Source organism: Vipera berus (assembly GCF_964194415.1).
Source record: "Vipera berus genome assembly, chromosome: 3".
Lineage (NCBI taxonomy): Eukaryota > Metazoa > Chordata > Lepidosauria > Squamata > Viperidae > Vipera > Vipera berus.
Window position 1 is genome coordinate 155905967 of NC_138204.1, and position 16191 is coordinate 155922157.

At 36.8% G+C, this 16191-nt stretch overlaps 1 protein-coding gene across 1 annotated transcript in view; it reads right to left on the reverse strand.

Annotated features, from left to right (window-relative positions):
- Positions 1–16191, reverse strand: part of ZNF236 (zinc finger protein 236) — a 60617-nt gene that overhangs the window by 12526 nt on the left and 31900 nt on the right. Inside the window, exons 19-28 of the mRNA XM_081325994.1 lie at positions 15181–15390; positions 14050–14320; positions 12761–12864; positions 11918–12283; positions 10860–11005; positions 8441–8687; positions 7653–7832; positions 6828–6986; positions 4984–5162; positions 3027–3158 (exon numbers count right to left, since the gene is read on the reverse strand). Coding sequence (XP_081182120.1) covers positions 3027–3158; positions 4984–5162; positions 6828–6986; positions 7653–7832; positions 8441–8687; positions 10860–11005; positions 11918–12283; positions 12761–12864; positions 14050–14320; positions 15181–15390 — 1994 coding nt within the window. The remainder of the gene's footprint in view (positions 1–3026; positions 3159–4983; positions 5163–6827; positions 6987–7652; positions 7833–8440; positions 8688–10859; positions 11006–11917; positions 12284–12760; positions 12865–14049; positions 14321–15180; positions 15391–16191) is intronic.

Consider the following 16191-nt stretch of genomic DNA (forward strand, 5'->3'; position numbering starts at 1 on the left):
AAGTTAAAATCATAGTTGTGCTTATAACAGTACAGAGGAACACAGGAACAATTCTGCTTACATTAAGCTATTATTTCCGGGCAGAGTTATATTTTCTATATGCAGAGTTCTGTATTTGTTATATGGACTTGGATAGTTTTGAGTTGCTGCAGATGATTTGGGCATAACCTAAGTTACCAAGTAAATCTCATAAGTCAATACTGTAATGATTATGACCACAATTTGGATTAGTATAATGGAGAATGAAACCTATATCCTTTATATTCCATTTTCTAATTCCTTAAAATAAGATTTTCTGTACATTCTGTTAAATTCTCCATGGTTGGGGTGAGGGCAGGGAGAAGGAAGGGGGGAAACGTGCCAGAGGTAAACTTGATGGGATTACTATGAAAATAATACAGTACAAAGCCATAGCTAAGCACCAATTTGCCTACATGTTCTGAAGGCATTGGGGAACTGAAATCTGGGATATTCTATCTACTCAAATAATTTAAAACTGAACCTGCCCTACTAGTCTTTTGAGAAAACAATACCCACGTACTACTAGCCAGGACTCAGCCTGTCACCCTGTCCACATTTGATAAGAAAGACTAAAAAGTTAAAAAGACAAATGCTTTCCAGATGTAAGCAAACCTTTGAATGCAGAAATGTTCTTACCTGATTAATTTTCCTAAGGTTTATGTCTCCATCAATCCATCTTTCTGAGTACTCCCACTCTGTGAGCAAAACCAGAGGCAATTCAAGCACTGTGGCTGAAAGCTCTAGGCTTAAGCCCTATCAGCAACAGATGTTCACTAGAGCAGCATTTCCACAGCACTTGACATAGTTTACATATAGAATGATAACATATATGTATTCTGTATGTGTGTGTGTGCCTGTTTGTATGTCTTAATACTACATTAATGTTTTACTGTGGTATACTTCAAATAGCAAATTAAAAAAAAAACCATGTCTAGACATCAGTTCCTTGACTTAAGATTGAAAGAGACATTACCCATGAACAAAAAAAAACTCATCAGGTAAGACTTTCCATTCTTGTGTCATAGTTACTGTTGAAGCAATAAAAAAACAATTCTATGAAAGGCAGCGAAGAGGAAGCTTTGTGGTGGACAATGAAATTGAAGAGGGCAAATGGATAGGTGAGGCAAGTATCTGCAGCTTAAGTTTACAGGAAGACATGCAAGGACATAAAAATTATTAGTGTGGTCAGAGAAATTAATCACAAACGAAATAGGACTAGTTGGGAATAAGAATGAAAGGAGGGGAGAAAAGGAATAGAGTTGGAAGGGACCTTGTAGGTGTTTTCAGGAAAGAGAAGAGAGTAGATAGTAGAGGAAGAGTATTTCCTTACATCTGACCCTCAGAAACAGTTTTCATGAATAGTAAGGAACAATCAACAAATACATCATAGTGATACCATAACTCTATATTAAAGCATGTTAGCTATATGAAATCAGCTAGACTGGCAAAGGGGCTGATACTGGTATTGAAAGAAAAGCAGAATTTGCTGAGAAGTTAAATGAATTGATAGTACCACTCTTCACTGCAGAGTTAAGTCATATTTAAGCCCTTTTTTGGGCACAATACATCTGGAAAACTATGTCAAATAGCGGTAATAAATTATATATCTGAATATAATATTCTCCTTAAAAGGATGCGAAGGCAATCAACAGAGATACATGGGAGTCCTTAGTACAGCAAAATCATAAATATTAAGTTGCAAAAAATATGAACTGACTTTTTAATACTTTATTCTTTCATTTAAAGTTTCAATGCAAAGATCATCCAAAGAAAGTACTGGTGTAATTAAGTGCAAAATATCAAAAGTATTTTGAATCATGTATTATTGTACATGTTGTACACATTGCAAAATCTTGCTGGCCAGGATTTTCGGTTAACTTGGTGGGCCAGGAGATTTCTCCTAAAGAATACTACACTCATCAGACAGACAAATTTTAAAGGGATACTTTAAATTAAATTATTTCAAATGCAATGTTAGCACACTAACAGGGTATTTGTCAAGGCTAGCAATGCATATGCCAAAATGAAAAAACAGGGAAGTTGTACGTTTTCTTGCTTTATAGACATCACATTTAAATTCAATTAATTCTTTAAAAAATGCAATATGTATGTAGGATATATCAGTCAAACAAAGATTCTTCAGAAACTGGACACAAACAACATGGAAATGGTTATCTTCACCATTGCTCATTCAGGGATCTTATAGGATGCTGTTGGAAAGACGAGGCAAGCTAATCCAGCTATCAAATTTACAAGCCACAATCATTAACACTAGTGATTATAATTAATTTGAAAAACTATCCTAAAAAAATCCAAAAGAGCAGAATAATAATAGTAAGTTTCTGATTAGTGGTGTAAGAGAAAATCAGAAGAATTAAACAATAATGATGATGAGGTGCAACCAGGGCATATAAGAAGAACAAGATAAAACAAGTATTAAGAATAAAACAATCACCTGAGAGAATCAAATTTCAACTTCAAAATAAAAAAAGTTGCATCTGATACCAGTAATGTATATCTGTGCAAAAATATGCTGTATTAAATTCACTAGGATAGCTGTGAACAAAAATATCAGCCTAAGGCTACAGTTCCATATATGAGATTCTTCAAACAAATTACTTAGATATATTGGACTTCCAATTTCAGAATCCATTAAGGAGAGGCTACACTGACAGGGGGATTATGGCAATTGACAATATGTAAAATATATTGGGAGAGTACCAGGCTGGAAAACATTACAATACACACTATGTGGTTGACTGAACAACTAACAGCCCCCCTATATAAAGGACTGCACTTCAGGTCTCATTTAGAAAAATAACAAATACTACTTTTAATAGAGTGCCATCTCAAATTCTCTTTGGAAGAGCAAACCTCTGTCAAATTGAAGTTTTCATAGATACTATCCCTAATAAAATAAAAGGAGTACGGTAAATGTCAACCTCAGATACAGGACACAAAATGACTGCATTATCATTCGAGAAAGGTTAATGAAGACTACTTACCTGATAAGTTAATTCATCGTGGTTAGCAGGTACTGAATGTGGAGCATGACTGACTAGTATGACCTGCTGCGAGTTTGAATTGGTCTGCCCAGAGAGAGTAGAATCTGTGAGTAAAGCAGGAAACTGTTGACCCTGGCAAAGAAATTTCCAAATGTTCAGAAAAATGTGCAATTAACTCACATCATTGAAGTCTATGCAACTTAACTTATTTATTACTTAAACTTTCCATGCATAGGTAACTAAGAGTTATCAATAGATAAGGTCATTTGTTTGTGAAGTCCCCATGATAACACAGGTGAAATGTTTAAGGCAAGCATCTATTAATAACCCTAAAATATCTAACTTGTTGAATGTTAGGGCTCACCTTGAATGCACTAATATATAATGTAAAATTAATTTACTGATAGCCTATAGACCAGTGGCCCCCCAACATTTTGGGCACCAGGGACCGGTGCCATGGAGGAAGATTTTTCTGCGGACCAGAGGGGGCATGGTTTTGTGTGCTCCCTGCACCCAGCGGATGGGGCTTTGCTTGTTTGCGTGGATCAGTTTCTGGCATGCAAAGGAACAGTGCCGGTCCAACAAATCACACTTACGGCGCCACCAATTTGTTAATATGTAGAACTAACAAAATTCAAGGGATTTGTCACTTGTTAATAATTTTAAAAAACTAAACATAAGGGAAAAAACCAAAGTTGAAAAGGTTATATAAAAGACTAATAAACATTTATTTCAGTTTTACATACTTCGAACTGGTTCCTAAGAAGAAAGCAATGAAGATGCAGCATTATATAACATATTGTGATAAACGATTGTAACTATCATAACTGTTTACTGTCCATCTCGCCTATATGCTACACTTTGTTTTAAAACCATACAGCTAAAAGAAGCACCAATTCGTATTATCCAGATTCATATTTGTATCACACTCTGTGTCCTTCCTTAACACACTTCCAAATTCAAAATATCTCCCACAGATGTAACTCTCTTCTGTATTTTCTTCTTACTGCAAGGGATGGGTTTGTATTTAATCTATGGATATGCTACATGTAGATAAATTAATGAAGGGACGTGGTGGCTCAGTGGGTTAGGACACTGAGCTTGTCGACCAGAAGGTCGGCAGTTTGGTCGAATCCCGAGTGCCGCGTAGCAGTGAGCGCCTGTTACTCGTCCCAGCTTCTGCCAACCTAGCAGTTCGAAAGCACGTAAAAAAGCAAGTAGAAAAATAGGGACCACTATGGTGGGAAGGTAACAGCGTTCCGTGCACCTTTGGCGTCTAGTCATGCCAGCCACATGACCACGGAGATGTCCTCGGACAAGCGCTGGCTCTTCGGCTTTGAAACAGCCCCTAGAGTTGGAAACGACTAGCACGCATATGCGGAGGAACCTTTACCTTTAGATAAATTAATGGGGAAATGAAGGGAAAACAAAAGTCCTTTGTAATTGATGAGAGAGGTCAGCTGGATTCAAACTATTGTTCTGCAAACAAAAGGGCACAACAGAGTTTCTAGTCCCACTAATTCAATGCTTCCTGGGGGCGGGGAGAGAAGGGAGCTATATTTGTTAATCTGTGCTTCCCCCTGCAGTTGTCATGCCATCTTTAGAATTCCATATTATCTGGAGCAAGTTTTAGGAAGCAAAAAGAATAGTGAGAAGAGGGGGAAAAACAACAGAAGTTTGAATGCAAAGCCTGACTGTCCCATCTTACCCTTAGGAAACATAAGCAAAAATTCAATCATAGTGACCCTGAAATATGCAGCACCAGATATATCACAAAGTCAAAACCACAGGAAGAGTGAGGTATATGGCATACTTTAAAAAATATCTTTGGTATTCATTGCTATACAGGTAGGATTTCTTACTTACCGGTAATGGTTATCTTAATATTTTTTTCAAATTCTATACATTTAGCAAATGTTAAGAACAGGATAGAACAGTTCAGAGAAATGATACAAACCTGTGAAGTGATATTAAGTGTGACTGCATCAAGGCCAGCAGATAACATACTCTGAGTATCTGCCAGGGTCAATGTGACACTACCATCTCCTCCCACACCTGGGGATGACATTACTAGATTCGGAGCTGGCTGAGACAGGGGTGGTGTCGCTGGAAGGTTTCCGTTTGAAGTGTTAAGTTCTACAAAAAGTATTTTGTTAAGAATTCAAAATCAGAACCACATTCCATAATTAGAGATGTACAACATTCTTACACTCTTCATTATTTAGCCATTTTGTAACCCATGCAAAATTTAAATTCCAGCTTCAACTAGAAGTATCATACTCCAAAATAGTTCTCTGCTACTTACCACCTGAAAAAAAGTGTATTCCTAACAATTAAAATAAATGCTCATTAACGTCTGCTTGCCCTCATATATTCTGCAGGCAGCAAACAAATTCAACAGAATAGACTGGAATCACAGAGATTTTAACAGGCGCATACATGACATTAACCTATATTTTGTGTAATATCTTGCTACTACTTCTCCTGACTAATGTGCTTAACATGTGTCTGATTTAGAATGTCAGGATTAGGAAGGCTGCACTAGTGCAATTTGTAATGGGAAAGTCAGCATGTTTGGTGGGAGACGAAACTGAGCAACTTTGGGGAATTCACTCTCTCAGCAGAGGTTTGGAAATGGCCTTGAAGAAAATATATAGCAGTCATTACAAAAATATCAATTTTGACTGGAAACACAGGAGAGAGTGAGGAAAAATTCAAGACTGGTCCACTATGATTATCTCGGGTATAAGAGAGAGGGAGAGACAAGCTGTCAGATTTTCAAGATTCTGCTATTCTAGCTTATACAGGTAGTCCTTGACTTACAACAGTTCATTTAGTGACCATTCAAAGTTACAACACCCTGGAAAAAGTGATGTATGACCGTTTTTCATACTTACAACCATTGCAGCATCCCCAGGGTCACGTGATCAAAATTCAGATGCTTGGCAACTGGTTCATATTTATGACGGTTGCAGTATCCAGGGGTCATTTTTGTGACCTTCTGACAAGCAAAGCCAATGGGGAAGCCAGACTCACTTAACAACATTACTAACTTAATAACTGCAATGATTCACTTAAGATCGTAAAATGGGGCAAAACTCACTTAACAACGTAATTTTGGGGCTCAGTTGTGGTCCTAAGTCAAGGACTACCTGTACCATAACATATTTTCCTGGGTATTTGTCTCCTAACCTGGTCTACCTCTAAAGGTGCCACACTTTTAGCTCAACCTGTCTTAGAAGATTGCTGTGGAGAAAAACAAGAGAAGAGAATGCTATGTGTGTTGCCTTGAACTCCTAAGTTAAAGCTAGCAGGCAAACAAGCACAAAGGACACTGAAGTTTAGATAAAGTGACCAGGCATTTAGATTACAAAGACGTTCAAATGGGCTTTCAAATATTCAAATGATTACTCTGGTGTGAGGAAACGCTGTGCAAAGCATCAGTTTGAAGACACCATGCAAAACAACATACCCTCCCCACCACAGTGAAATGTGATACTTTTCATGACCGCCAAGCTCTTGTTTGGCAGTTCTAGCGCTGGAAGTGACTTCTGCGGGTGCATATTTTTGGAATGAACTTACACCCCTTGGGAAGGTAAACCGTGCCATGACATCCTCTCCATGACCCTATTCCTCCAAACCATGGCTGTCTCACCTACTTCCTACTAAAGACAGTCATATGGTTCAAACTAATAATTTATAACATCTTTTCAAATGTAAATTCCACTGAGTTCATTGTAAAGTAGTTTTAAGTAACTATGTGCAAGCGAGCAAATTGGAGGAAAATAAATGAAAACTCACCTGAAGAACTATCCAATGTTGGGGTCTGAGACAGTAACTGATCATTATTTATAGTTAATGTAGTAGCAGGCGATTGATTAGTGATATTAGGTGTTGCCAATCGTAGGTTTTCATTCAGTTCATTGTTGCCAGAGGAAATGTGTTGAATAAGATCTTGGCCTAAATGGAAAATGGAATTGTTTAGCCACTTCAGATCTTTCCTTTTTCAGTAATAAAGCTCTCAGCAATTAGTGCCAGTAACAAAGCTCTCAGCAGTTAGTGCCATCATGAAACTTTATACATTTTATTATTTAAAATGAACAATTTTTCATTTTCAAAAGGGAATAATTTATTTTTAAACTTCAGAATAAGAGTTTAAACATGACTAAGCTCTACACTTAAAAGGTCCACTGCATCCTATTTTAATACAAATTGACAAAACCAGTATGTACAGAGTGCATATCTATAATGAAACAAAGCACAGAATTACTCTCACTTGTATAACAAATTGAGAGACAAGCATGATAAATTTTGTCAAGTTCAAAATATATAATTATGAATTCTTTCACAATATAAACTGTACATTGCCAAACTGCAGTGCAGTTCGTTCACAAAAGCCTCAAAATTTTCAAAAAAATAATTCTAATATATACTCAATTAGTACTAATTAAAGATCAAGGAGAGCTTGTACAAAACTTACTATAACATTACATTTTTAACCCCACCAAATATAACCCCACCAAAAATACTCTAAATTTTCCACCTAAGACAAACCTGCAAATGAGTATGTTTCATTAAAACAGAGTCAACTGAGAAGAATCAGAATGACTTCACAATTATACTTGCCAGATATAGTAAGGGTGATCTCTTGAGGGGTTCCTGATGAATTTGTAGTGGTTGAACTAGAAGCATGAGTTAAAACATGACTCAGACCAGAACTATTTATTGTCAGTGTAATCTCATGTTGACCATTGGCAGTTGATACCATTCCCTGTGAAGTCATAACTTGAGAGAGATCCTGTGAACCTGAACATGAGTAAAATAAACTAAATAAAAGTAGCCAGGCTTTACATTATACATATTTAATGTTATAATAGGGTTGGATGCATAACTGAAAAATGTAAGGGAGCTGGCTTTGATATATATCACATATTAATAATTGCCATATAAATAATCCCACAATAGTGGAAAAACAGGTGGTCTATCTGGGTTAGATCTGAAGGAGCAGAAGGTTGTTTGTGATTCCTGGGACTAATCTGAAGAATTTTCTTCCAGACTCCTGCAGGGGACCATTTGTAGAACCACCCTTCATGAGGGATCAAACCTTTGCTTTTTCAAAAGAATTAAGCAATCATATTTTAAATTATTTAAGCAATTAAAAAACAGACAAATATCCCTTAGAGATTGGGCCAGCTTTTTCTCAGGAGGATCACAAGTAATTCCTGAGAGAAGTTGAATTTCTGGCCTGTGAGGATAAGATGGCCCTATCTTGCTGTATTTTAGAAATTGTTGTCAATAGAAATATCTGTTTTATCAGATTATAGTGGTATGATTATAAGATAGGAAAATAACAAGAATTTAGATAATTTTAATCAAAGACCTTCCAGATGAATTTGCTTTCCTACTGTATTTACCTGTAGTAGTTGTAGCCAATACAGATTCTTGCTCGGCCATAGGCCCAATTGTCATATTTGCTGAAGAAGTAACATTGGGCTGTAAGGACAAGCCTGATAAGGGCTGTATTACCACATTTGCTGCTGACACTGTACTTTCTGCTGTCTGTAGGGAGGAGTTCTGAGACACCATACTGGGATCTCCTGTTAGCTGCTGGCTCAGTACATTACCCTGTTGAAGAGTCTGTTGCAAAAGACTGGGGTCAATCTGGAAAAAAAAACCAGTTCGATAGGAAATATATTCCATTTTTATTTTCTAAATCCGAGTATAGTAAAACTATAGTACCCAAGTAAAAGATGTTGGTTCATGTCGTAGATAAATAACCTGTTCAATCTTACAAATCTGGATAACTTAACATTTTGTGGCAATGTTACATTGGCTTATTTTGAATATCATCCAATAAAATACAAATTCTGCCAGAAGATGTCAACAGGATATTTCATGAATCTGAGCCGTTTCATTTTCCTTTTTAGCATTAAAAGATCTAAATTTTCCATGTCCACTGGCACTCAGCAGACTTCTTATTCCATCTGAAGACCTTCTAGAACTACTGTTTTAAAGTTGGCTTGTTCAAAGCAAAGTGTTTATAAGAAAGCTTCTGAACGTTACATGAACATAATTAGCTTTCTTAGAAAGTCAAAATGTTGTAGAGCTGCAGGTCAAGGGCTTTCTTTTCACAGTGCCTCATCTCCTGCTAAAAACTTTCAAATATAAGATAGGAGATACTGGGTCAGAAAGATAGCAAAAAACATTATCAGCAATATGACTTATGATAACATATGAGCGATTCTTCACATTCAACAATTCAGCTCTTCTGCAGATGGGTAAATCCCCTTTTAGAAGGATGCCGATACAGTTCTCTTAGCATTTAAAAATTTTGAGTAATTAGGGAGAATTAGGAATCCCTATTCTAAGTAAGCAGGCAATAAAATAAATGTTGTTGTTAGCTGCGAAGTCATGTCCGACCCATCGCGACCCCATGGACAACGTTCCTCCAGGCCTTCCTGTCCTCTACCATCTTCTGGAGTCCATTTAAGCTCACGCCTACTGCTTCAGTGACTCCATCCAGCCACCTCATTCTCTGTCGTCCCCTTCTTCTCTTGTCCTCAATCTTTCCCAGCATTAGGCTCTTCTCCAGTGAGTTCTTCCTTCTCATTAGGTGGCCAAAGTATTTGAGTTTTAGCTTCAGGATCTGGCCTTCTAAAGAGCAGTCAGGGTTGATCTCTTCTAGGACTGACCGGTTTGATCGCCTTGCAGTCCAAGGGACTCGCAGGAGTCTTCTCCAGCACCAGAGTTCAAAGGCCTCAATTCTTTGGTGCTCAGCCTTTTTTATGGTCTAACTTTCACTGCCATACATTGCAACTGGGAAGACCATAGCCTTGACTATACACACTTTTGTTGACAGGGTGATGTCTCTGCTTTTTAGTGTGCTGTCTAGATTTGCCATGGCTTTCCTCCCAAGGAGTAAGTGTCTTTTAATTTCTTGGCTAAAGTCCCCGTCTGCGGTGATCTTTGAGCCCAAGAAAATAAAATCTGTCACTACCTCCATTTCTTCCCCATCTATTTGCCAGGAATTGAGGGGGCTGGATGCCATGATCTTGGTTTTCTTAATGTTAAGTTTCAACCCACGTTTCGTACCCTCCTTCTTCACCTGCAACAAGAGGCTCTTTAGTCCTTCTTCACTTTCTGCCATTAGAGTGTATCATCTGCATATCTTAGGTTGTTGATATTTCTTCCGGCAATCTTAATTCCAACTTTTGATTCATTTAGCCCTGCCTTTCTCATGATGTGCTCTGCATATAAGTTAAATAGGCAGGGTGACAGTATACAGCCTTGCCAGACTCCTTTCCCAATTTTGAACCAATCAGTGGTTCCGTGTACAGTTCTCACTGTTGCTTCTTGGCCCGCATATACAAGTTTCTCAAGAGACAAATAAGATGGTCTGGTATGACCATCTCTTTAAGAACTTGCCACAGTTTGTTATGATCCACACAATCAAAAGCTTTAGCATAGTCAATGAAGCAGAAGTAGATGTTTTTCTGGAACTCTCTAGCTTTCTCCATGATCCAGCGTATGTTGGCAATTTGATCTCTAGTTCCTCTGCCTCTTCGAAATCCTGCCTGTACTTCTGGTAGTTCTCGATCCACATACTGCTGGAGTCTAGCTTGTACGATTTTAACCATAACTTTACTAGCATGAGAAATGAGTATAAATAAAATTATGCAAAGAAAAACTACTTGTAGGAAGGAGAGAGAAAAATAGCACTTAAATATTATTTAGTCATTAAATGAAAGATCTGGAGAGTAAAAGGGATTATGGGCATTTGTCTATGTATAACGTATTATACAGCTTATGAAGGATAAACCAGAATAAACCCACCTGTAAAGTAATGTTGTTAATGCTACTAGGATCTATTCCAGAAATTTGAACATTCTGTCCAACCAAGTTGGCAGCAAGTTGCAACTGTATTCCTTCAAGGGTGGCCAAACTACCATCTGTCAAGGATAGAGTTAAATCACCTCCAGCTACCAAAGAAAACAGCCATATTTTATATATATTTCAGTTTTTATATACAAAAACTAAGATTAAACATGAATTAATCCCTTTTCTATATCAGTGAATTAAGCAAGCTATATATACTACCATAATTAAAACTGAAATCCTAAAGTCACTTATTGAGGAATGCCTTACTGAATAATGAATCTTCTTTTTAAATAAATATGCAATACTGCATAGTGGTAATACCAATAAAACTGGTACTATATACTGTAAAATTGATTAATTCTGATTGATTTTGATAGCAATGAAATCAGAGAGTATGTGCATTCTACACATACAAATGAATATAAGTTAGTGGGTGTACATAGAATGGGAGTGACACAACACAAATCCATACACACTAAATGACTAAAACTATTTGTACCAAAATAATTAGCATTCCATAAAATATAACAAATCAACCAGAATTTCCAATAATTTTGCTATTTTAGTACTGCAGTTTACTACTAAATTTAGGATGCAACCGATTGAATTTTTAAAAATATTTTACCATTCTCTTCCAATTTATTAGTTATTATATGTTATTTCCAAGATATCAATAATCAGGCAGAAATCCTGAAATCATAAGAACTGCATTTTTTTTCTAATACAACCCAAGTGTCTCCCTGCAAAAAAACCCCCACAAACAAATGTCCTCTGAATAACCTTCAAACACATCTGTAAATCTTAAGATGGAGAGACTCAATTAAATATCTGTGGAAGCCCCTATTCAATAAGCCAAAACTGATGTGACTTTACCAACATCTGTCTTGAAAGTCTCTCCGTCAACATTAACAGGAGCCACAGAAGAGTTTGATTTTGAACAGCATAAACATTTCTACATCACTTTTCTCAAACCGAACCCCCTAGAAAACAGAATGAAACACTTCCAAGTTTACCTGACATAGAAGCAGGAAGTATAGCCTGACCAACGATACTTTGCTGGAGCAAATTTTGATCAAACTGGCCTGTCAGCACAGAATTATTCATGATGAAAACATTAGGATCATTTGTGGATGAATTAAGAAGATTGACTGGCTGTAGACCTTTAGCTGTAGCACGAGAACCAGGTTTCCTGGCTTTCTTGGCCTCTGATTTAAAATGGCACTGTATGTGAGTCTTTCTGCGTCCAGAAGTCCGAAACCTTAATTCACAATGAGGACACTTAAAAGGCTTTGCTCCAGTATGTAGGCGCATATGAACTTTCAAACTCCCTTTTGTAGAAAATGAATTACTACATACATGGCAGCTGAAAAGTTTCTGACCTGGAGAATAATGAAATAGTGTACAGCGAAATATACATTATTTCTGATCACTTACAAAATTTCTGCTAGATTTTGCTTGGACATTAAAAACCCTGCACTGATGTTTTATAGTATTTCATAAAAGAACTTGTTTAGAGGGGACTTCCTCCTAAATCATGACTTACTCTTAAGTTTTCAGAGTTTTGAAGAAAATACTTTTAGGTCATAACTAGACAAAGTCAGCTAGTATATGTCAAATATATTGGTTATACTATAACCATTTAACCAGCTTTCAGACAATTAAGTGGAAGAAAAAATGCATGGGGGGGAGGGAGGGAAACCAAACGGTATCCTTAAGTATTAAAAGCTAAATCGTTAATTCATTAGAAAGTCAAGTATCTTTGCCAAATTACCAGCCTAAAATACAGGGTACAGTATATATCTGACGTTTATTCACTGTTATCTAATTAAGCTGGAAGTACTCATGATCTTACATACCTGTGTGTGTTTTTACATGACAGTCCAAAGTTGACTTTACAGTAAAACTTTTTCCACATTCATCACATTTATAAGGTTTTTCTCCCGTATGGATACGTACATGCCTAGCCAAAGATATTTGTTCTAATCATTAAAAGGTATATTACGTTTATTAAAATAGCTAAGAAGTTTCAGTTGGGCCTCATCTTCAATTAGGCCTCATTTTCCTATAGAATTATCAAAACTATGGTCTACATTCAACGCAGCCTAAGCATATAGTAAAAATATTTTTTTTAAAAAATTGGCCTGTAACATACTATACTTTCCAAATTTGATTCTGAGTACAGATTTAGGAGATACACATTTGTAAATAAATTGACATGAGGGAAGAAATTGTTATATACAGTCCACTTTAACTCTGAGAGATTCAGTTGTTATATCATGTTCTCCTGTACAGCATTAAATGACTTTCACTTCCACTATTGGGCTGGGGGGGGGGGAGGAATTTCTGTGTTTTTATAAAGTGTATAACCTGTATAGTATTTTCAGTTGTACTGATCACCAAGATGCAATATATGTCTAGTTTCACCCTTAGTGGGAATCATCAGGCATACACCTGATGAGTCTCAATAAGGATGAAGCCAATCACATACTGCCTCCCAATGGTTAACGTAACTTTGTAAAGAATAAAGAATTATTTGATGGAAAAATTATAATCTGAATATAAGAGGATGATAAAAATAGTATTTAGCCAAGAAGTCCATAGACCAGTTAAGTAGTCAAAACTAGTGCTTTGCTGCAGATGATCACAAGTTGTATGTACATGTATGAGAAAAACATTAAACTATCAAAACTGCCTGTGCGTGCATTTAATTATATCACTGAATATAAACTCTTCAAAAGTAATAAAACATATGGCATTTTACTGTAACTACTAAAATCCAAAGAACATGAGATAATAGAGCTATATCTACGCTTTACTGCAGAATGCTTTCAAAATTTGGTTTCACTGTGACCAGCTTCTAACTGGAAAATAATGTCATCAAAATACTGAGCATGCAGTTAGTACTGAACTGGCAGATGAGACCCTGCCAATATTCAGAAGTCAGACTGTCTTGTAAAGAGTTATTCAGAGATAGTACAAACTACCATAGTTGGTGTGACAGGTGATACCCATTTGCTCAGGTTTATATGCAAATGACCATTGGAAGGTTGCTTGCCTCTTCCTTTTAATTAAGGATGAAAGACACTAAAATGCACAGTAGTATAATTCATGTATCAAAACTAAAAAAAAATCTACATTCACTTACCTAACTAAGTCACTAGGTTTTTTAAAGCTTTTTGGGCAGTAAGTACAACAATTGGCATATTTTGGCTCAGCCTCCATTTCTGCTTGTTTGTCTTTGATTTCACTAATCCTGTCCTTTTCTGCTGCAGACTGGACCAGTACTTTTTCAGAGACAGTGGCACTTTCTTGTGGTCTAATCTTGGCAAGTTCAGCTGTTTCCTCCTCTGTGAATGTGATAACACCTGGCCTAGATTTTCGAGAGCTTGTCTTTTCAGATGCTGCCTCTTCTTCTTCTGCATAATTAAATAGAAAAGCAACACTTTTAAGGACCTAATAATATCAAAACAAAAGCTTCTTGGATATTAATGCAAAATCCAGTTATTCATAGCAATTATACAAAAGTACACATACTCCAAGCTTAAAGGGCATCAGATATGTGAATGCAAGACCGCTGCATGGTCTATGTCAACTAACAACACAATATTGTGATGCATGTTCTCTTTCAAATTATAAAAATCTGATTATACAATTCCAGGGGGAAAAAATCTTATATTTTTTTATGCTAAAGAACATTTATAGCTAATTCTGAATTTACAATCACAATTGGGACCAGAATCTTTTTGAGCAAAGTTTTTGAGCAAAGTGGTTGCTAAGTGAGATGCCCATGACTGCTTTGCTCAATGACTGCAATCCTGGCATTCCCGGTTGTGATTGTCAAGTGCTCTCCCAGATTATTAGAGACAGAACGCAAGATCTACTTGCTGAAACTCTCCTGATAGCCCACCAAGGGCTTTCCTTCCCCTCTGTGCACAAAGAATTTCAGTTCCACTCTCCCCCCACCCCACACACCCTCTCTCTTGGCTTCCCCACCGAATTTCTTGGGAAGCCAGCAGAGAAAATTGCAAATGACGATCACATGATCACAGGAAGCTTGGCAACTGGTTATAAATGTGAGCCAACTGTCAAGTACTGAAAACAGAGTCATGTGATGGGGAGGAGGAGATCCAATATTTTTACAACGGCCAGAAAAGCTTTATGGGTTGTAGACCATCCTTTTCAAGACCGTCATAACTTTGAATGCTAGTTAAACAACCAATCGTAAGTCAAGGCTAACGGTAATATGCTTTCCTGCTATACAGAGAAAGTTACTTACCCCCTCCAGCTACTTCTCCCGTTGCTGTTGTTGAAGACACTGCTTGATGCTTTTTCATATGTTTTTTACAGTGAACTGTGGTTCTGAAGCTTTCATCACAAAATGGGCACTTGTAGGGCTTCATACTCATATGAGTTGTCATATGTCTAGTAAGGCTCCCGTTGGTGGTGAAGGAAGTATTACAAATACTGCAACTGAATGCTTTAACTCCTGGGGGGAAAAACAGAAGAAAGTAAATACAAATGGGGAGTGGTGGTTGTATAATTCATCTATACATCAAAATGATACAAAACAAAGGCAAATGTGAAAACATACTCTGATGACTTCGTTAGTTCCACAGATGTATTTATTGTTATTTACTCACCACATTTTTAATCTACATTCAGCTGCAATATAAGGTTACTCCTCCCCTACAAAAGTATTCAAAACAATCTTATAAATTTACGGTAATAAAGACTGACTAGTTCTGTCACCAAATGAGCTTCATGGCTGCGTGAGGATTTCAAATGCATTCTCTCATTACTACTTCAGTTTTCTCAACAAATCACTACACTGATGCCACTTGTTGTGAATTTATAGATGATTTTGTAACTGGTAACTATTAATCCCAATACAAATAGTCCTTGACTTGCAACAGTTCATTTAGTGATCGTTCAAAGTTACAACAGTGAAAATAAATGACCTATGACAGTTTTTCAAACTTACAACTGTTACAGCATCTCCACGGTTATGTGATAAAAATTCAGATGCTTGGCAATTGACTCATGTTTATGACGGTCACAGTGCCCTGAGGTCATGTGACCACCGTTTGTAACCTTCTGACAAGCAAAGTCAGTGGGGAAGTCAGATTCACTTAACCATGTTACTAACTTAACAGCTGCAGTGACTCACTTAACAACTGTGGCAAGAAATGCCATAAAATGGGGCAAAACTCACTTAACAACTGTCTCAATTAGCAACAGAAATTTTGAGCTCAATTATGGCCATAAGTCAAGGACTATCTGTATCTCC